This window comes from Tamandua tetradactyla, chromosome 1 (assembly GCF_023851605.1).
Source record: "Tamandua tetradactyla isolate mTamTet1 chromosome 1, mTamTet1.pri, whole genome shotgun sequence".
Classification (NCBI taxonomy): Eukaryota; Metazoa; Chordata; class Mammalia; order Pilosa; family Myrmecophagidae; genus Tamandua; species Tamandua tetradactyla.
The window spans coordinates 3,697,718-3,721,370 of NC_135327.1; the positions used below are offsets into that span (position 1 = coordinate 3,697,718).

Genomic DNA, 23,653 nt, shown 5'->3' on the forward strand with positions numbered 1-23,653 from the left:
GGTACCTTTAACTTTGGCAGACTCTCCCTGCTGGGGGCGTGGTGGAGAAAGAGGAGAGGTTGTAGGCTGGTTTTAATGGCTTCAAATTACCAAGCCCTGGTGTCTGAATTCCTTGATGGAGGGATTCCACCTGGGTGGGGCTTCACCCCTCCCCTGGGGAAGGCACAGGCTCCAGAGAAGCCCCCAGACGAGCTTGTTTCTGCCTATGCCTGGGGCAGTCGCAGCCTGAGAAGCCCTGCCGCTGTATCCAAAGGCAATTAAGACTTTGCAGAAACACAGCCACAAAAACCTCTGTTTCTTCTTTTTTGTCAGCCCTGCCCCCTTGGCGCCAGGGCAAAAATGAGTGCCCCCCCACTTTGACCGGGTTCAGCTGAGCGGAGCGCCTATTTTCAGTAGTCAGAATTAATTAATTCCACAATTGGTGTTTGGTTGAGCTCAGCCCCTGCTGCTGGTAAAGTCCCTTTCCTTTCCCCTCTGGGAAGTAGCCTGTGGGGGAGGGGCACTGGCCACCACAGCTTGGGGAAATCTGGTTCTAGGGGTACTCGCAGCCGGTCCAGCTGGTTCAGACTGGGGTACACTGTGTGTCTGGTCACTGACATGGCCCCAGGAGCTGTTCTGTACTGTTCTTGGCTATTTATCAGCAGCTCTGGGAGACGAACTAAATCCCACACCTCACTAAGCTGCCATTTTCACACTCTCTACTTTCAATTTCTGACCCAGCTGTAGTGAAGTTGGCTGTTTGTCATCCAATATGCATTGTTCCTTTTCCAAAACTACTAGAACTCAACTTGTTTAGCTGGGCACATAATCATCTAGAATTACTTTCCCCTATCTCTCTTATTTTTGTTCTCCCTACCTCTCTTAAACAAAGTGTAGCCATGAGATAAAGTTCTAGTCAGTGAGATATGAACAAAAGTGATGTTGGCACTTTAAAGAATGATCCTTAAACAAAGCTGATGCAGCAAATGGAGGTATACTCTCTCGGTCATTTCCCTCTTCTTTTCTTTCAGAATATATGTGTGATGGCAGATGCTACACAGCCATCTTAGACCATGAGGAACAATGAAGATGAGAACTTTATGCTAAGGACAGTGAATTAGAAAGCTAAAAAGGAGAATGGATCCCTGATATCCATAGAGGCATTATAACAGGTTAGACTATACACCTTCGGATTTCACTCATTCACTCTGCCTGGCTCAATTAAACTCCTCTACAAGTACCATCTTTAGCATTTTGTAACAGGCACTTCCCTTTTAGGAGTCAGTCCTAGATACCCATATAAAAGACAAACATTTATTAGATGCCTTAACAGATTCTGCAAGAGTGGCAGCCATACTCACAGCTCAATGCCATGTTCAATGATTTCCTTTTGTTGCTTGATGACCTCAAACTGCTCTGGATCATCTTGGATGGTTGTCTGGGTCCCTGAAGACATTGTGGACTCCATGGATGTCACACTACTCCGCCTTGCCATGTCAAGGCCTCTTCCTTCCCCCATTTCCTGATCCATGAGCCTCTCCTGACCTGCAATGACACAAAAGCAAAGGAAACCAAATAAGTAGACAGGACAGATACAGCTGCACTCAAATCTGTGTCCACAGTCCTCTTTTCCAGAGCTTTAACAATAAGATGTTTTACTGTAATGATCGTAAGTATGAAATCTTGATATGTCCCAGATACATTGGAGAGGCTTCAAGGTGTTGCCCCCACAGAAGCTTTGAACAACTAGCAAGAACAGACAGAAACATGTTTTTCACAGCTCCAGAAAACAGTTAAAGGACTGCAGAAACAGGTAAGGACCAAATCAAGAAAAAGGCTATTCAAAGAAGTAGGGCCCTGTGGCACCCTTGCCGGTCCTTTTCCCATGCCCTCACCAGCTCGGAGAGGAGACAGCCTGCACCCAGAGCAGGTCATTGGTCTTGGATCTAGAAGGAGCAGAGTAACCCTCACACATGTACTGGGTGCATGTATGTCTCACCCAATCTCTCTGGTAATGTGGACTGAAGGACTAAACCAGGACACTTATCACAGGTTTGCCATCCCAGAATTTGCCCTGTGTGTACAAGGCAGCTTTCAGAGTTCTCTTACAGGATGCAATGGGAAAGCAATCAAATCATGGCTGCCTCTGGCAAGGGACTATGGACTTTAAGATACAAGAGTGCGGTGCCTGGGCAGGGGAAACATTGGCATCCATGTAAATAGTGGAATTCTTGGGTCCACACACACATGCCAAAGACAAGACGCATGTGCACAGAGGATCAAGGCAGACTCTATGCTTTGGCCTTGAGTTATTCTCTAAACTCACTGTATGGATAAGCCCTGAAGGACAGCCCTGGCACAGGGAAATCTGCAAAAATTGGGAAAGGTGTTTTCTCGTAATGACTGGGTAAGGTGTTTCCATCTTTTCTCCTTCCTTTTTTTTTCTGTTTTGGTATCTTCTGGTGTTCAAGGAGGCTTTGTCATGACACTTGCTGGATACAAACTTAAGGAACACATACCTCAGAGACTAAATTCCTGCAATAACACATTAAAATATCAAAATGTCCAAGATTACGGAACATATAAAAAAATAGGAAGTGATGGCCGAGGCAAAGGAGAAGATTAAAGCATTTAAAACTATCAATGAGGAGGATGAGACCTTAGACATATCAGTCAATTATTTAAAAAAAAAAAGATCCTAAATATACTGAATGAGCTAAAAGAAAACAGACAAAGAAATAAAGGAAATCAGGAAAACGATACATGAACACAAGGAGAATATCAATAGAGAGATGGAAATTATGAAAAGGAACCACACAGAGTAAAAATCCACAATGACAGAAATAAAAATTACCTAGAGAGGTTCAAGAGCAGATTGGAGCTGGGAAAAGAAAGAATCCATAAACCTGAAGATAAGACAACCAGACAGAGGGAAAAATGAACAAAAAGTGCCCAAGGCTTGAGGAACCCATGAGATACCATGAAGCACACCAATTTATACATTGTGGGAGTCCCAGAAGAAGAAAGGAGAGAGAAAGGGGCAGAGAGAATATTCAAAGAAATAACGCCTGAGAACTACGCAAATGCAATGGAAGACATGAACATGCACACTTAAGGCAGCCAACAAACTCCAAGCAGGATAAACCCTCACAGAACCACATCACAAGCTAATTAAAACAAAACTGTTGAATTCCAGTGATAAAGAGACAACTCTGAACACCCAAAGAGAAAAGTAACGTGTCACATACAAAGGAGCTCAAAAGATTAAGTGCCAATTTCTTAGCAGACATCATGGAGGCAAGAAGGCAGTGGGATGACATATTTAAAGTGCTTAAAGCAAAAAATTACCAAGAAAAAATTCTCTATCTGGCAAAATTCTCTTTCAAAAATAAGAAAGAGACTTTCAGGAAGATGGTGGGGTAGGCTGGGCTGACTTCACCATGGAGCAACCAGAATAGGGTCAAATACAATAAATAAACAAACAACAAGGATGGCAGCTGAAGAAGAGGGACTGGGATGAAGAGAGAGGGCTTTTAATAGACCCCCAAGTTGAATAGCACCTCCTACATGAGGTCAGGCCATTGGTTTGGCAAGGAATTACTGACAAACCAAGTTCAAAAGGAGATCTTCAACACAAACCCAAGTAAATACAAAACTTATGTGAGTGAGGGAAACAACTTGCAAAATAACCTTATAAGGAAAGCAAACGCCCCTGACACAATAGAAAATCACAAAGCACATGAAGATCCAGGCAGAAATGGCCAAATCAAAACACCAGAGGGGACACAGAATATGGAACAACTCAAGGATATTTATAAAGAAATAAAGAATATCGAGAAGACACCAGAGTGCATAAAGAAGAACTTGAAAGATTAAACAGAAAAATAGCGGATACCACAGAGATGAAAGATACTGTAGACCAAATTAAAAATATCCTAGAGACATACATCAGCAGATTTGAAGAGGCAGAAGAAAGAATTGGCAAATTAGAAAACAGAATGATTGAATTTGAGCACATAAAAGAGCAAATGGCAAGAAAGACAGAAAAAATGGAACTAGATCTCAGGGAAATGATGGACAACCAAAGACGTACAAACATAAGAATCATTGGTGTTTCAGAAGAAGCGAAGAGTAAAGGGCTGTAAAGGTTAGCTGAAGAGGTAATCGGAGAAAACTTTCCAACCCTTATAAGACATAAATACGCAAATCAAATAGGCCCAGTGAACCCCAAATAGACAAAACTCAAATAGGTCTACTCCAATATACATACTAATCAGACTGCCAAATGTTAAAAGCAGCAGAAAGTTCTGAAAGCTGCTTTTGAAAAAAGCAATCTGCTACATACAAGGAAAACCACATAAGACTGAGTTCATACTACTCAACAGGCACCATGGAGGCAAGGAGTGGTATGATATATTTAAGATCCTGAACAGGAAAGGCTTACAGCAAAGAATTCTTTATCCTGTCAAATTGTCTTTTAAGGTTGAGGGAGAGATTCAAAGACAAATAAAGACTGAGAGAACAGGTCTACAAGAGACTTGCCCTACAAGAAGTATTAAAGTGAGTTCTGTCAGTCGAAAAAAAAAAGACAGGGAAGGAAGTCTGAAAGAGGGCACAGAATTAAGGAATACCAGAAAAGGTAATTCAAAGGACAAAAAGAGAGAGGGAAAAGAATATATAGATCTGACAAATCAAAACTAAAGGATAAGATGGTAGATTTGAGAAATGCTTTTATAATGACTTCGAACAGTAACAGATTAAACTCACCAATCAAAAGATACAGATCAGCAGAATGGATTAAATATATGATTCATCTATATGCTGTTTACAAGAGATGCATCTTAGACAGAAGGATACAAATAGAATGAAAGTGAAAGGTCAGAAAAAGATGCCCTATGAGAGCTGTAAGCAACAGAAAGAAGGAACAGCTACACTAGTATCAGATAAAATAGACTTTAAATATAAAGATGTCATAAGAGACAAAGAAGTACACTACATATTAATAAAAGAGGACAATTCACCAAGAAGAAATAACAATCATAAACGTTTAGGCTCCCAATCAAGGAGCTCGAAAGTATATCAGGCAAACATTGGGAAAACTGAAGGGAGCTATAGATATTTCAACAATAATAGTGGGAGACTTCAATACACCACTCTCCTCTATAGACAGAACAATGAGACAGAGGATCAGCAAGGAAGCGGAGAACCTAAACAAGGTGATAAATGAATTAACCCTAATAGACATATATAGATCGTTACACCCCAGAACAACAGGATACACATTTTCCTCTAGTGCTCATGGAATGTCCTCCAGGATAGATCATATGCTGGGACACAAAACAGGTCTTTATAAATTTAATAAGATTGAACTTATCCAAAGCACTCTCTCTGACCACAACAGAATGAAGCTGGAAATTAATAACCACCAAAGAAGCAGAACTTTCACATATATGGAGATTAAACAACACACTCTTAAATAGTCATGGGTCAAAGAAGACATTGCTAGAGAAATCACTAAATATCTGGAGACCAATGAAAATGAGAATACAACAACTTATTAGAATTTAACAGGATGTGGAAGAGCAGTGCTGAGACAGAAAATTATCGTCGTAAATGTCTATAATTAAAAAAGAGAACAAGCAAAAATTGAGGAGAATACTGCTCGTCTGGAGAAATCAGGGAAAGAACAAACTAAGCCCAAAGCAAATAGATGAAGAGAAATAACAAAGATAAAAGCAGAAGTAAACAAACTGGAGAACAACAACAACAAAACAATAAAAAGAACTAACAAAACTAAAAGATGGCTCTTTAAGAAAATCAATATAGTTGATGGAGCCCTAGCTAGACCGACAAAGAAAAAAAGAGAGAGGCTATAAGATGCAAATTAACAAAATAAGAAATGGAGAGAGAGTTGTTACTATGGATCCTGAAGAAATTTTAAAGATCATAAAAGGATACTATGAACAGCTATATACCAACAAACTAGACAACTTAGATGAAATGCATAAATTCCTGGAAACACACCAAGAAGCTACACTGACTCGAGAAGAAAGAGGAAATCTCAACAAACCAATTACAAGTAAAGAGATCACTCAGTCATCAAGAAACGTGCAACCAAGAAAAGCTAGAACCAGAAGCCTTCACGGGGGAATCTGAACAAACATTACACAAAGAACTAATACCAATCCTGCTCAAGCTCTTTCAAAAAAATTGAAAAAAAAAAAGGAACACTCCCTAATTCATTTTATGAAGCTAGCATCACTTTAATAACAAAACCAGATGATGACACTACAAGTAAGATAAACTACAGACCAAGCTCCCTAATGAACACAGGTGCAAAAATTCTGAACAAAAGACTAGCAAATCAAATTCAACAACACATTAGAAGAATTACACATCACAATCAAGTGGGGTTTATATCAGGAACGCAAGGGTGGTTCAACATAAGAAAATCAATCAATGTAACACAGCACATTAACAAACAAAGGGAAAAATCACATGACCATATCTATTGATACTGAAAAAGCATTCAACAAAATTCAGCATCCTTCTCTGCTGGAATACTTCAAAAGGGAGGAATTGAAGGAAACTTCCTCAATATGTTAAAGGGCATATATGAAAAACCCACAGCCAACATCACAGCTAATGGCGAGATTGAAAGCATTTCCCCTAAGATCAGGAGTGAGATGAGGATGCCCACTGTCACCACTACTATTCAACACTGTACTAGAAGTCCTAGCTGGCATGATTAGGCAGGAGAAAAAAATAAAAGGCATCCAAAGAGGAAAGGAAGAAGTAAAATTTTCATCATTTGCAGACAACATGATCGTATATTGGAAAACCCTGAGAAACCTACGACAAAGCTATTTGAGCTAACAAATTCAGCAAAGTGGTGGGATACAAGATTAATATCCAGAAATCAGTAACGTTCTACACACAAGCAATGATCTATCTGAGGTGACAACGAAGGAAAAAATTCCATTCAGAATAGTGACCAGAAGAATCAGTGTCCAGGAATAAGCCCCACTAGGGGAGTCAAGGATTTATACACAGAAAACTATAAAACATTGCTGAAAGAAATCAAAGACCTAAATAGATGTAAAGACGTTATGTGTTCATGGATAGGAAGACTGAACTTCATCAAGATGTCAATTCTACCCAAACTGATCTACAGTTTCAATGCAATAACAATCAAAATTCTAACAAACTATCTGAAAACTTTGAAAAGCTAGTTATCAAAATTACTTGGAAGGGAAAGAGACCTCGAATATCCTTAAAAAGAAAAGCAAAGTGGGAGGACTAATACTTCCTGATCTTAAAGCTTACTAAAAAGCCACAGAAGTCAAAACAGCACAACACTGGCACAAAGACAGAAGGACTGACCAATGGAATCAAATCAAGGGAACTGATCTTTGATAGGGCCCTAAAATTCACTCAACTGGGACAGAAGAGTCTTTTCAATAAATACCAATGGGAGAACTGGATATTAATAGCCAAAAGAATGAAAGAGGATCCCTACCTTACACCCTATACAAAAATTAATTCAAAATGGATTAAAGTACCCTAAAATGCCTAGAAGAAAACATAGGGAAACATCTTTAAGACCTAGTAACAGGAGGTAGCTTTTTAAATTTTACACCCAAAGCACAAGCGATAAAAGAAAAAATTGATAAATTTTTCTTATCAAAAGGCATCCAAAGAGGAAAGGATCTCCTCCTTAAGATCCTTAAGATCTCTTTAAGAACTTCTTAAGATCAAAAGCTTCTGTGTCTCAAAGGACTTTGTCAAAAAGGTAAAGAAGCAGCTAAGTCAAGGGGAGAAAATAGTTGGAAAGCACCTATCAGGTAGGGTTTTGATATCCTGTGTACATAAAGAAATCAAACAACTCAACAACGAAAGAATAGCCCAATAATAAAATGAGCACAGGATATGAACAGACATTTTTCTGAAGAGCACAAACACAAATGGCTAAAAAGCACAAGAAAAGAATGCTGCCTGGGTAACAACTGCTCCCGTGGTCTGTGAGGTACTGAGCCCCCCCAGGCCCGCCACACAATGGTGCCACCATTGAATAGAGTCCGTGCTCACACGATGCCTGCTGCAGGAGTGGTGGGCACGGGGGTGCTCAGGAGGGTAAGGGCTGCTTGGGCATGGGGGGTGGAGGTGATCAGGCTAGGGCAAGGAATGCCTGAGATAATCCTTTATCATTTTTCATGTATGGAATGAACCCTGATTACAACTGTGATGGTAGATTCCACTGAACAGTGACCAACAGCAAAATGGAAATGAAAGAAACTGCTAAACCTAAGAAACTATGGAATCAGTAAACCTTTTCCAATTATTGGTATAGAAGCTAATCCCTTGAAGAAATTCACCATTCCCAAGATTAGAAGAACAGCCAGGAAAGTTTATTTGTCAACCTGTTGCACCAATACTAGAGTACCCCAAAAAGAGAGCAGGCTACAATTAGAGATAAAAATGAAGTTGGTCTGATTGGGACTAAGGTAAATCAGAATATGGGCAAAAGATGATAGTGCGTATACTCTACAGCTTCACCTACCATATGGGACCAAAGGCAGAGAGGCTTATGGTGTCTAGAACCTAAATTTTCTGTAATACACAATCTAAATCAACCTGTCTGGATAGCTCATTTCAACAACCCAAACATATGGAGCCCAGAACAGAAATGAGGCCTCATAATTCTGAACAGCTTTACCTAATACCTGGAAACATCCCAGACTATGGTGGGCTGATAATTAAAATGTACTGGCAGAGTCCCTTGAGGGACTGGGAAAAAAAAATGGAAATATTAAATTTTCCCACCTGGGAAACCCCTGGTACTCTCTCAATATTGTTGACAGCCCTTTTCAACATGAAAAAGTTAGAAGGGATGTAGCCCAAAGATCCCTACAGATTGGGACTTGGATCAAAACAGAAGGAGAAGTCAGAGAAGACAGGATTTAACAAACAAGTATGACTGCTGAATCACTATAATTGATATTTCTTTTATCTTCCAATATTTTGGATCAGCTAGAAGGAAAAACCTGAAAATGTGTAATGGTAACCCATACTAAACACTGAAATCTGTTATCTTATTAAAATGTACTTTAAAAATTACTGCTTCTTTTTTTCTATACATGTTACATTTCACAATAAAAAAAAACATTTAAAAAAAATGAGGAAGAGATTAAGACACTCCCAGATAAACAAAAGCTAAGTGACTTAGTCATTATCAGACCAGCCCTATAAGAAATGCCAAAGAGAATTCTGCAGGTTAAAAGGAAAGGGCGATAGACAAAAGATCAAAGCCACTCGAAGAAAAGAGAGCTCCAGTAAAGGTAACCACAAGAGTAAATATAAACAACAAGAGTAAATATAAAATATAAAAAGAGTACTATTGTATTCTCCCCTTGTAACTCCACTTTTCACTTTACAGGATAGGCAAATGCATACAATGCAACAATAAATCAGTGGTTTTGGACTTAGGTATAAACATGAAATCTCTAACAAGAACCATACAAAGGTGGGGGGACAGAGGGGTATAGAAATGTGTACACACATACTATTGAACTTAAATTAGTATCAAAGCAAATGATATTGTTACAGTTTTTGGATGTTAATTTAAGTCCTATGGTAATTACAAAGAAAATGTCAGAGAATATGCAAGTTGCAGAGAGAGAAATTAGAGTACAGGTTGCCAGGGACAGGGAAGCAGGAGGAATGGAGCTTAAAGCATAAACGGGTGGAGGGTTTCTGGTGGTGGTGGTGGAAAAATTTTAGGAATGGAATACTGTGAATTTGATTAATTCCACTGACTAGAACGCTTGGGAGTGAGTAGGATGGGAAAGTTGATAGTCTATATAAATATTTCCATAGTTTAAAAAGAAAAAAGAAAAAAGACCACGACAATGAAATGTAATACATGATTCTGGATGTACCGGGATCTAAAAAGGGAGTTAAAGGCTTAAAAGGACATTTTGGGACTTAAGAAAAAATTGGAATATAGACTGTAAGCTTTATATCAATGTTTAATTTCTCAAATTTGACAACTACACTTAAAATGGTTACACAGGTGAACATCCCTGGTCATAGGAAATGTACATGGCATCATTAAGTGTTCAAGGAGTATGATGCATAAACTTACAATCAAGTGTTCAGAAAATGGACTGATTAACAGATGGAACAATAGCTAAACAGAATGATACAGCAAATGTGAAAAAACGTTAAAACTGGCGGTCTGGGTATCTGGAGGGGCAGGAGCATGTTGGAGTTCTCTGTATGGAGTTTGTATTAGTTTTATAACTGTCATGTAAGTTTGAAAGCACTTCAAAATAAGAAGTTAAAAAATAATAATAAATAAGTGATTGATACTCTCCAGAAATGTTAAGGTTATAAAAAACAATGTCCAAGAAACTTACAGAATGTACAACACTAAGAAAACAAACATCTAAAATGCCATGTAAGATCCTAGATAGGCTCCTGAAACAAAGAAAGAACACAAGGGGACAATCTCACTAGTCTTCACTTTAGGTAAGAGCACTGTATCAATATTAAGTTCCTCCTCCTGATAATTAGTTGCATTATGGTAGACAGGATAACATTAGGGAAAGCTGAGTGACAGGTATATGAAAACTATCTGTATTTGTTTTCCAACTTTTCTGTAAGTCTAAAATTTGTTCAAAATAAGAAACTTTAAACTGTGAAGAAAAAGATATTTTTTCACAGAACTTGATAAGCTAAATCTAACATTTACATGAAAGAGTAAAAATCGAGGTCACTTAAGGAAGAATAGTGAACCATAGGACTTACCTACCAGGTATCAAAACTTACTATACAATTCTCATAAAATCAAAGCTGGGTAAAAAGTGTAATACTGGTACAAGAGGAGATAAATCAAAAGAAGATTAAAAAGTCAAGAAAGATTTACATAGTGTTCAGAGAAGACTATCATAATAAATATGGTGCTTCAAATCAGTGAGGGAAGGAAAGACTATTGAAAAAAATGTTGGAACAACTGGTTTTCCTTTTGGAAAAATAAAGTTACAGCACAACTTCATGCTGGCTCAACCCAAAATTTCAGAAAGAATAAAAAGCTAAGCCTTGAAAATACAACAGGTAGATGGCAAACTAACATGTTAGCTCAGTTACAAATTATAAGACAACTACACCAAGACAACTTTTTCTGAGAGTCCTAAGTAGCTGATCCCGAAAGGAGGTGGCAGCAGCAGCGCTCTCTCACCGAGGCTGGTCTGGTGGTTGGGATTCACATACAGGTCTTTGCTCCATTCCACCATGCACTTGAGAATGGACACCAGGCATTCCAGGCCTTTCTTCCTCAGACTGAGCTCCTAAAGGGCAAAAGTGACATGGCCCAGAGATTTAGCAGATAAATTAAATGCAGACATCTACAGGGCTCTTAGGGAACTGTGTGTGACACAAAGGGCTTTTAGCTATAAAACCCAAGGAAAACTTAACGGGACACAGAGGTATTAAGGGCTCACAGGAAAAAACTTGGGCATATCTAAAGGCGTTCATTACAAACATCCTAGCAGCAGAAATATGGGATGTGTACGGCCCTAAAATGAATAATGACAACTGAAAATTTTCAATCATTGCTGTGATTAAAAAAAAAAATTAAAAAAAAAAGAAAGCCTGAAACAATATTAACCAGTGATTCTCTGAAAAAGGAGAATTATGCAGCAAATGAGATATTGGGGACACAATCCTATACCTTAAACACCCATAAATGCATTCCATTTAAAGACTCATCCCACAAGCAAGTAAAAACGCTGATTTTTTTTAAAAAGTGGCATTTATTAAATAAAATTGAACATGAGTTGCAGATAATCCTTAAAAACCATGCAAATACTTCTAATACAGTATCTGTGACAGCACAGATCTCTCGGTGAATCTGACAGGAGCTATGAACATTCTTCTAGGAAAAATGCTCACATAATTCCAGGGAGTTTACCTGACCAATTCATTCGAAGACCTCAGCTGAAGGAACCTATCCTACCTGCAGGAATCTAATAATGAGGCAATATTCTAATAGGAAGCAATCTGCTTTGCCAATATTAGAGACTGGGATCCTATTTTACACACTACCTTTGGAAAGGTAACGGAATAAACTCACTTCCTACAGTCTCAGCTCGAATGTCACCTTCTCAGGGAGACTTCCCTGATGACCCTGGTAAAATTACAACACCCCTGCTTCCAGCAGACTTTCTCTTTTGACCCTGCTTTATTCTCTGGAGCACTTGTTACTACCTGATAACTTATTTCTTTACTATCTGCTTGTAATACAGTTTCATGACAGCAGGGATTTCATGTGTGTGTGCGTGCATATGTGTGCTTTGTTCACTGTGGTATCTCTAGCTCTGAGGACAGTGCCTGGCACATGGTGGCATCCAACAAATACTTATTGAAGTGAATGAATTTTAGATATAAATGGGTGTTTTCAGGGTTTTTACCTGCAGGGGTGTCATTCCCAGCTCATGTCCACTTCTTCCCTGAGCGATTTTGGATAAATCATTTACAAGGCGCTCAAAAATGTTAGCAGCATTTAAGTCACAGTCATAGTTGACATAGATATCCACAACGCACTGGGCATCTGGAAGAAAACACAAAAGTGTCAGAAATTCTGAAGACAAACAGCTAATCCATTTTCTTATTGAACAAGATTCCTTTGCCAAAAATCTTTCCAGTGAGTTACTCATTCAGAAGGCCATTCCTCGATCAGGAAATGCATGCTGGAAGTACTAGGGAGTGGGAAGCTTATAAGAAGGAGGCTTAATGGATTGTAAGAATTTCCTGCATACCGAGATGTGGAGGTTTGCCAACACTGGGGACTTTCAGTGCTGAAACCAGGAGAGTCCCCGGCAAACCAGAATGAGCAGGTCATCCTCTAAGAGAGAGGTGGGTATAACTAGTCACAGACTAGAATTAGCCTTGAGGTGACAGTTTCCCAACACAGATTAAAATGTGAAAAGGTAGAGTTACTGGGCTTGGGCTCTGAGAAAATGATAGCATCAAATGCATTTCTGAATGAGTTCAAAAGATGAGCACCCTCAGGAATAAAATACCTGCACAGATCCTCGTGAGAGTCTGAATAACCATCCACCTGTGCTCAAAAGAACTTGTTGATGTTTCTAAAATGTTCAGGAAAATCTCTTTGAAAAAAACCTGTATGATATGAAGTCAAAGGGGAAAAAAAAAAAACTACGTTAAATTAGGACTAAAGAATTCCAACGCTTTTAGAGAACAGGCAGATCTTTGCACAAGTGAAGCAGCGTGGGTAGAAGGAAAGGCAGTGTTAACGTACTCTGAATGGCAGCTGAAGCCTGGTGTGAGAACACCAGAAAGGGAAGGCAATGGAAGGCTTGGGCCCATTACAGAGCAGCTGCTGCTCAGCTCCAGCCAAGAGCTGAACATGGAAATGCAGGACCAGTGCTATGATTTTTCAGGAGTAAGCTGAAATCTATTTTTATATAAAACCAGATTTCTGAATTTTGGTAATTAATTCAAATTATTTCAAACAATTCAAAAACCAAAAAGACATGTTTGGGAACCAATGCTAGCACAATGGCCATACCATTTAAACTGGGATTCAAATGAGAGGCAAACTCTATTTCGGGCATTGATTTCTTCATGACAAGGTATTCTTTTCTCACTCACTCAAAAAAGTTTGGCCTGCCAACAAGAGATAGTCTAACTGTGGTTCCCAGTGACTGCTACCAGCAGTTAACTCATCTGGTTTAAATATTATCAAATAAAAAATTAAATTTGGAATCCATACCTCAATCTGCATCTTCAAGTGCATTTTAAAGTTTGAAAGAAGAGTAAGAAAAATGGCAAGAGAGAGCTCAAAGACATCAGGCACTGAAGAGACGCCATTTTTGGACAATGCCACACAGAGATATTGCTTGATTGCATTGATGAACATCTCATGAGTCCTAAAGACAGGGCCAGCATTTTGCAACACGGAGAGAAGCAGCTGCAGGGAAACCACCTTGGAACGCAGCTCATGGGATCTGTCAAAGAAATACAAACATGGTGTTAAAAGCCAAATCTAAGACAGTCCGTTGCTGGAGAAGACCTCACTCCACTACCAGTGATAAGCACTTTTGGAGAGGCCAATGACTGAAGAATTTGCAATAGTATCTAAATGTCAAGAAAACGAGAGTGAGAGAAGAATTTCTTTTCATAAAGAAATCAATGCCCAAAAATATAGCTTGCCTCTCATCTGAATGCCAGTTTAAAAGGTGGGGTTTCATGGAACTTGTAGGTCCTTTGGGAACAAGACCTGCCAACTCCTATTCGTCTGGTCTCTCCCTGCTCCGAAGTAGAGAGTGCAGCAAGAGGCAAGTTAAGTGTGAGCTGTCTTTGGAGCAGTGATTCTGCAACTAAACTGACAGAATCAATTACTTTAAAACATTTCATGTGATGCTAAGAGCTCTGCCCCACTCTATTTGCCATGTTCCCATTTTTCAGGTCAGTCTCAGTAAAGCCTACTGCCACAAAGCTGGTAAAAAGTGGAGGAGCCAGGATTTAAAGGCACCTCTCTCTGGCTCCATGCCTCTGCTTTCTTCACTTCACATTTCTTCTATTATTGTAGTAGTTTACCAGAAAATTCTAGTTTCTCGGGTTTTATCTGAGGCTTAAACCTGTATCCAGGGTAGAGCATGTATTCTGCCCCTCCCTAAATCCCAAAGGAGACTAAATCCATTAGACAGAAAAAAAAGGGCACATGTTCAATATACTGTTTTTAGCATATAAACCAAGGAAAGTAAAACTGTGCAAAATCTTGGTTGGTGGGCATACAGAGTTAATTCGTTAAGAAAGGACTATAAGGACTGCATGAGTCTGAGAAGTTGTAAAATCACCCTGAATAAAATCCTGCACTCACATCAACAAGAGGCCACAGCACTGGGATTTCCTGGAACCAGGAAAAGCTGGAACACAGCACCATGTGCTCCTGGATCATTTGGGAGGCAGATGCTCAAGAACGGCTGTCTGCTTACCTTGGATCTGGGGGACCTTCACCAAGAGGTTTCATGGACAGTTTGCAAAGGGAGCGGAACACAAGGAAGGCATCCTTCTGCAGAATGTGAGAGAACCTAGCAGCCACCTGATGTCCTTGTGTGTCTGATTCCTAATAAAAGAAACAACAAAAGGGTCAAAATAAAAGGATAACACTTTCCAAATATAAGAAATTTATTTACCTCATGGAAATTAAAATTCTTACATTTAGAGGCACATGTAGGAAGGAAAGAGTATGGCAAAATAGAAGCTATGGCGGGGGGGGGTTCATTACAGCAATGATAAAACCTTGTTCTTTGTCCTTTACAAAGTTGGAAAGACAGGTTTAAAATGATAAATGATTAGAAATTAAACCATGAAAATATCTAAAATGAATATAGGTAAATATTTTATTAGTCTGAAGTAAGGAAGGAATTCTAAGAATAATATTGTGGAATAAATAGGAAAAAATGACGGGTATTTAAAAAGAAACCTCCAACTCATTGCTACCTATCATAACTTATCAAACCCCAACCAAAACCAATCCTAAAGAATACCCAAGATATTACATAAGACTCTACAAAAGTTCCATGCACTGGGGTAACTTTCCAGAAACCTACAACCTCCAGATGGGTCCCTAGACCAGATAAGTCCTGAAATGCAGAGGGGCCAGGCCTTCCAGAACATCAGCTAGTTCCATCCTTCTATCCCATATTAGCAATAGCCCCTTTCAACATGGAAAGGTTAGAATGGGCATAGCTCAAATACCCCAAAAGAGTGGGAGAAAGACTGAAGGTGATGGTGGAGTTATACAGAGAAGGTAGGGTCTAACAAATGAGTATGACTGCTGAATCATTATACTGATATTTCTTTTACTCTCCAGTACCTTAGAACAGCTAGAAGTAAAAACCTAAAATTGTGGAACTGTAACCCATACCAAACTCTGAAATCTGTTCTACATTAATTGTTGCAATGTACTTAGAATTTATTGCTTTTTTGTATATATGTGATTTATCACAAAAAAGAAAAAAAAAGAATAGGAGGAGTATAACAGAGAAGACAGGATTTAACAAATGAAGTATGACTGCTGAAACATTATATTGATTTTATTTTTTTTGGTCTCCAGTGTCATGGAGCAGCTAGAATTAAAAAAAACAAAATTGTGAACTATAACCCTACCAAACTTTAAAATCTGTTCCACAATTACTTGTTAAAATGTACTTGGAAATCTATTGCTTTTTTGTACATATATTTCACAATTAAAAAAACATAAAAAATATAAACAAACCTCTAATTTAAAAAGTAAGCCACATTTAAAAACAAAAACTTAATAGAAAAATGAGTGTAACACGATAAAAATTAATATTCTCTGCACACAAAAAGTTCTATAATTTATTAAGGAATATGGAACCTTCCTTCAAATGAAAAACATACAAAAGACATGAATAAGCAATGCACCAAGATGTGTAAATGGCAAATAAACCTAAATAGCCTTCTACTATTTCTCCTATCAGACTGGCAAAGTTTCAAATCCATAGTACTGCCTGTTTCAATAAAAGAATGGGAAAATGGGCAGAGATTAAATCTTCCTAGAAAGCAAATTTGGTGTTACGGAAGACTTAAAGCTCCCAGGTCTTTTGATCTAGCCACTACCACTTAATAGGAGTTCACCCTAAGGAAAGAATCAAGGGTGTACACAAAAATTTAGCTGTAAGGACACCTATTATAGAATTGTTTCCTGGAATAAAACTGAAATAATCTGATAGGGAATGGTTGACGATGTAACAGTAACCCATACAATAGAATTTTACATGCCATTCAAAAATTAGAACTAAATACGGAACTTAACTTTCCCATCTGGGAAACCGTGGGAACCCTCTCAATCACTGAGGACCCCCAAGAAAACAGGCCAAGCCCTTGATTTTGAGGTCTGCCCTTATAAAACTTATTTCTATAGTGGAGAAGCTAAAATTACAACGAGACTTAAGAACTGCTTCCGGGAAGACTCTTCTGTTGCTCAGATGAGGCCTCTCTTGCTCTAAGACAACTCTGCAAGGAAAATCGTTACCATTCCCCTTACATGGGACATGATGTCCAGGAGTGAAAAGCCTCCCTGACAATGTGGGGCATGACTCCTGGGGATGATCCTGGCTCTGGCACTGTGAGATTGATAACACCTTCCTGACCAAAAGGGGGAAAAGAACTGTAACAAAAGAAAGCATCAGTGGCCAAGAGAGATGACACAGAATCAAGAGACTATTCTAGAGGCTACTCTTATGCAAGCTTCAGTTAGACAGTGCTAACTGCCATGGTTTGCTAACCCCCAACCCACATCACTCTGCTAACTTTTAAGAACACCTAGGGCTTGAACTGAGACTTTGCTTTCTTGGAACCTATAATTTCCAGAGGGCTCCTAGGCTAGTAAATCCTGAAACCCAGAGGGACCAGGCTCTCCAAGATTATCAATTAACTATACACCCCTATTCTTTAGGGTCAATACTTCTTCTCAACATGAAAAAGACAGAACTGGCACTGACTAAAGATCCCTATAGTTTGGGAGAAGGATCAAAGGAGAAGGAGGAGTTAAACAGAGAAAGTAGACTTTTTTTTAAACTTTATTAATTGTATACTATAACATATATATAAAGCAAAGAAAGAAAAAAGCAGTAATTTTCAGAGCATTCTTCAACAAACAGTTACAGGACAGATTCCAGAGATTGCCATGGGCTGAAAAAATAGATTTTAACAAATGAGCATGACAACTGAATCACTATATTTAATATTTCTTTCAGCCTCTAGCATTTTGGAGCAGCTAGAAGGTAAAACCTGAAATAGTGGAATAGTAACTCATAACAAACTCTGAAAACACAATTACTTGTTGATGTGTAGTTTGAAAGTTATTTCCTTTTCTTTCTTTTCTTTGTATATACGTCATATTTCATAATAAAAAACATTAAAAAAAATAGTTAGATCTATATGTACCAATGTGGGAAGATGTCTATGACATGGTGTGGAGGTGAACAAAGCAAGTACATGAGACAGGACTTCCTTCTGTGGGCCTGAGTGCTCCCGTAAGTGCAGAACACGCATTCTCAACAGGGTGATGCGCACCTCCAATGTGATAAAAACTGGTTCTTGAGAGGGGGGAATGGTGTGTGAGAAAATATTTTATTCTTATGCAGAAAGCACAGATAAACATGCAGTACATAAACAAATACATAGCATTAAAATTTTATTGGTGGAGGGGGGAAAAATGTCTAAAAATGTTCCTTTAGGGGAGCAATGATAATAAATTGTTGGAAAACATTAGTGAAAAGGTAAATAACAGTTATCTCTGGGTTACGGGATTATGGATGATTTCTCACTGTTTTTCTTTCCCTATAATGTTCTTATTGTTCTATAATGAATGTATATGTCTAAGAGGCAAGAAAAAGGGCAGGAAGTGTCTGTTATTAAACCTGGTTTATTTTTAAAAACTGCGTCACACACAACCATTACATTAGCATGTCCCAGGAAATGAGTCTGCTAATACAAAGAATATCAGACCAGGATTTTGCAGCTAATAATGGAATAGGGTTTGCTTGTTTTACTCTTTGTAGATGGAGGGTTTATCTGGCATCTCCTAAAAGAATAAAGCCGAAGCAAGTCTCTAGAAGATGGTCAGCATACCAGGTTATCCGCAGACGACAAGGACTGCCGGTCATCTGCTACCCCATTGGTCTGTGAGTTTTCATCAACTCCTGGGGGCATAGCACATTCTTGGCACTCCAGGCCACTGAGGACCCTCTCTGGCTCTGTCACACCATGCTTTCCTGCCGCTTCTTAAAAACACAAAAGCAAAGTCATTGTCAAATTAGTACTCATCCTAAAAGGCTGCCTTCTACCAACAGTTACTTACGTAACTTCCCAGCTACCACCTCCCCCCCACCCCCCAGCACCCTCCCGTGACTGACAGAGACAGAAAGAGGCTGAGCCCCAGCGGTGCTTCAGCTCTGCCCTTGTCTGTTTCCCTCAGGCCTCCCGCCGGCCTGCAGCATGCACACTGTACTCCAAGGGGCTCCACTCATATTCGAGGCCATGTCAGTGGTACCCCAGAAGCGTGCAATGCAGCAGCCCTGCCTGTCCCGCCCACTTCTGGAAGAGATCAGAAGCAGTGAAACACGAAAGGCACAGATGAAAAAAGGCCATTCATAAAAGCATAAAAGAAGAATCATGTAAATGAAAAGAGTGTGAGAGGACAGGAAACCTCAGTTACAGAGAAAACGTAGTGCTGAGTTTCCTGATAGCCATGTGAAAAGAGGGAAGACATATAAATAAATAGATCTCTTTACTAACTGAAAAAGAGCATATGTAATAATTACAAGAACTGAACTCTACAAGCAATTCACTATATGGATCTTTACTGGAGGGACACTGAACAACTTCATGAGCAGGATCTTCAGTAAGTGTTTTTTACAGCATGTATTTATTCAACAAATATTTACCAAGTGCCTATTTTGTGCAAGGCTCTGTGCTGAGGGCTATGAAACAGCATGATGCTTTTTGTGATACCTTCTTATACAGAACCCAGAAAAAAATCTAAAAGTAGAAATGAAATTATTCCATTTTAAACATATTTCTACAAAGATAATAGCATCTCTGTAAATAGCTTAGTGGTATTCTGATTAACAAAAGAGCAGTGGCTTTCAAACTTCTTTGACCATAACTTTTAATAAGATACGCATTTTTAAAATCGTGATGCAGCACACACAGGTGTGCATACAAATACCAGAAACACACATTTTATGAAACAATACTTAACACTACTATATACAGGCAGCTATGTTGTTTTTATTCTTTATGCTAATGCAGAATGCTAAAAATGGGGTCAGGTATATGGGAACCTTGTATTTTCAGCATGATCTTTCTAGAAACCTACAACTTCTCTAATAAAAAAAAAGATTATATTCTTTTCATTTTAGAAACTACTAACTGCAAACCACTAAACTAATAAACCATTAACGGTTTACTAGTAATGGAGCTTGTTCTAGTTTGCTAGCTGCCAGAATGCATCACACCAGAGATGGACTGGCTTTCAATAAAAGAGGATTTATTTACTCAACGTTTAGTTCTTCAGAGGAAAGGTAGCTAAATTTCAAGTGAGGTTCCTTCTTACATGGGAAGGCACAGGGCAATCTCTGCTGGCCTCTAGGTTCCAACAACTTTTCCCAGGGTGATTCCTTTCTGCATCTCCAAAGGCCTGGGCTGAGCTGCGAGTGCTGAGATGAGGTATGCTGAGCTGCTTAGGCTGTGCTACGTTGAGTCTCTCATTTAAGCACCAGCCAATTAAATCAAACATCATTCAGTACAGTAGGCACGCCTCCTAGCCGACTGCAGATTTAATGACCAACAGATGAGGTTCACATGCCACTGGCTCATGTCCACAGCAATAGAACTAGACACCTTCACCTGGCCAAGCTGACAACTGAATCTAACTACCACAGAGCTGATCATTTAACTGACATGAGAGTTTGGGAAAAAAGAAAGAAAGAAAACTATCCAGCAGTCATTCTGAGCTGTATAAGTATCATTCCACTGAAACTATACCATGAAATTGAAGGAGTTATGAAGTCTAATAAAACAAATGAGGCTTCCCTGTGCACCCAATAACCACTGATGTGTAGACTGACCCCTTGATGTATCAATGGCTGGCCATTAAAATTCAACAGCAATGGACATGGATCTTGGGGCTCACAGCCTACTCCTGGAAAAACCTGCATGCCCCCTGTCCTACAGAAGATACGCGGTGTGACCCTTCATGTCTTCAGGTAAAACACCAAACCCTAACATAATCAGACTGTGCTCCTCGAACCTACTTCAAAGGAGAATAAAATCAATCAATAAAACCAGATAATTTTTGGAATCCATATGGAAGATGGGCAGGTAGTAGTACCACGAGTTCACTAGGCAGAGGAGAGGGGAGGAATCTCCACCAGTAAGATATTTGATTGAGGACTATTTTGGAGAAATGAGATAGGAGAGAAAGCTGGGTTCTAGGTTCTTACCTTTAACAGCAGATGTGACTACATCTTCTAATATCTCCTTTACCACCTCCTGGGCTCCATCTCCTGAGGACTCATCAGTACCTACAAACACACGTGCGCGTGCACACACACACACACACACACACACACACACACACACACAGAGGGAATGCCAGGGAAAACAAAGGAAGGGTGAGAAGTAGGTTATGCCAATATTCTTCCAGAGTTACAATTCAAAAGGCAAATGGTTCAAGTAAGTATCCCTTAAGGCCAAATCTGATTGTGCTACCTTGAAATCTGGGAACACTTAAGGAGCATCTCTGTGATTTCAAGTTTCCCTTCATGGAACACTAAAATCTCTGACTTTTACACTCTTTCTACGCAAGCCACATTGCTTATGGCCCTCCCCACAACTTGGAGACAGGAGCTAGATTTTAAGCACCTTCGGTTCCTAGTAGGACAAAAGAAGAGTTGTCTGTTGTGACTTTGCATGGACCTTTGGTAAGTGACAAGCCTTGTACTGCTTTGATTTCCCCAAACTGTAAACCCAGAATTTAGCATGAGATTTCTGATATGACAGTTGAGGAAATACTAAACGTTTAATTGATATTCTGTAAAATATTAATTGTTTACACGGAAGAGGCTTGGAACCAGCCGTTTTATAAAAAACTAATTCTGAGAAAGAATTTATAAAGTAAATAATTTTTTATTAGACTTTTAGAAGTAAATATTACTGGGGGACCAAGATGTCGGTTTAGTGAGTGTGGGACTTCGTTTGTTCTCCAGAGCAGCTACTAAATAGCCAGGAAACAGTACAGAACAACTGCTGGGGCCACCTCAGTGACCAGACACACAGCATACCCCAGTCTGGATGAGCTGGACCGGCTGCCAGCCCACCCAGAACTGTGACTTCCCCTCCCCAATAGGCTACTTCCCAGAGGGTAAAGGAAAGAGACTTTATCAGCAGCAGGGGCTGAGTGCAACCAAGCTACAATTGTGGAATTAATTAACAAATTCTGACTATTAAAAATAGGCCCCCAGCTCAGCTGAACCTTGAGTAAAAGCTGAGGTGGCTGATTTTTACCCCTGTGCAGAGGGGGCAGGGCTGCCAGAAGAAGAAAAAAGGGGGAAAAAAACAGAGGTTTTTCAGATAGGGCAGCACATAATATACTTGAAAGGGTCTGGGCCCTGAAGGAAAGGAGGGGACACATAGGACGTGGAGATACATAAAGCAACGTACCAACTTAAGCTCTTGACTGGCAAACTTTAGGAACGGGGCCCTGCTCTGAAAAGGATTTTTCTTCTTTTTTGTGGCTGTGTTACTATGGCTTGAGTACGCTTTGGATACAGATGTAGGGCTTCTCAGGCTCCAAATGTCACAGGCACAGGTAGAATTAAGCTTGTTTGAGTGTTTGACTGGAGCCTGTGCCCTCCCCAGGAGAACGGTGGGGTCCAACACAGGTGGATTCCCTCCCTCAAGGAGTTCAGACCCCAGGGTCTGGAAAAGTGAAAGGATTAAAACCAGTAGGCTAAAACCTCTCCTCTGTCTCCATCACGCCCCCAGCAGGGAGAGTCTGCTGAAGTTAAAAGTACTGTATCATCTTATGCTGGTGGGACCTGCAGGCAGACAAGCACCACATACTGGGCAGGACAGGAAAAATGGAGAGTCCAGAGACTTCACTGGAAAGTCTTTCAACCTGCTGGGTCTCACCCTCAGGGAAAACTGACACAGGTGACCCTTTCCTCCTGAGAGGAGGCCAGTTGGCTCTGGGAAAATCTGGTTGGGGTCTATAATACCTAAGTAGTCTGTCCTAAAGGGGTGGGGGGAAGGCAACATACAGGCAGGGCAAGAAACAAGAAAACAAGAACTGAAAAATTCTGATCTGTTAAACAAAACCTAAGCTAGAGGTCTAGAATAAGCTGAACTGAATGTCAAAGAACAGAGAGACAACAAAGTCATCCAGCAAGAAAATCCTAGGTAAAAGAAGTGAAAACAATCTCCAGAATAAACTAATTAAAGTAACTAAATGTCTAAATGTCAGCAAAAAATGACAAATCATACTAAGAAAATTGAAGATATAGCCCAGTCAAAGGAACAAATCAACAATTCAAATGAGATACAGGAGCTGAAACAATTAAGTCAGAATATACGAACAGACATGGAAAACCTCATCAAAAACTAAATTAATGAATTGAGGGAGGATATAAAGAAGGGAAGGAATGAACAAAAAGAAGAAATTGAAAATCTGAAAAAAAATCACAGAACTTATGGGAATGATAGGCATGGTAGAAGAGATGAAAAAAAATGATGGAAACCTACAATGTCAGATTTCAAGAGGAAGAGGATAGGATTAGTGAACTGGAGGATGGGATATCTGAAATCCGACAAGCAAAAGAAAATACTGGGAAAAGAATGGGAAAATATGAGCAGGGATTCAGGGAACTGAAAGACAACAGGAGTACAGAAATATACATGTTGTGGGTGTTCCAGAAGAAGAGAAGGGAAAAGGAGGAGAAAAACTAATGGAGGAAATTATCACTGAAAACTTCCCAACTCTTATGAAAGACTCAAAATTACAGATCCAAGAAGTACAGAGTCCCCAAAGAGAATAGATTCAAATAGACATACTCCA

The 23,653-nt window shown here is 39.4% G+C and overlaps 1 protein-coding gene across 2 annotated transcripts in view; it reads right to left on the reverse strand.

The window, feature by feature from the left end:
* ARFGEF2 (ARF guanine nucleotide exchange factor 2) overlaps positions 1–23,653 on the reverse strand; it is a 150,106-nt gene that overhangs the window by 83,101 nt on the left and 43,352 nt on the right. For both annotated transcript variants that reach the window (XM_077167366.1, XM_077167371.1), the window contains exons 7-14: positions 21,042–21,122; positions 18,667–18,818; positions 15,000–15,130; positions 13,775–14,009; positions 13,062–13,161; positions 12,450–12,589; positions 11,219–11,327; positions 1,341–1,524 (exon numbers count right to left, since the gene is read on the reverse strand). In XM_077167366.1, the coding sequence (XP_077023481.1) occupies positions 1,341–1,524; positions 11,219–11,327; positions 12,450–12,589; positions 13,062–13,161; positions 13,775–14,009; positions 15,000–15,130; positions 18,667–18,818; positions 21,042–21,122 (1,132 nt within the window). The remainder of the gene's footprint in view (positions 1–1,340; positions 1,525–11,218; positions 11,328–12,449; positions 12,590–13,061; positions 13,162–13,774; positions 14,010–14,999; positions 15,131–18,666; positions 18,819–21,041; positions 21,123–23,653) is intronic.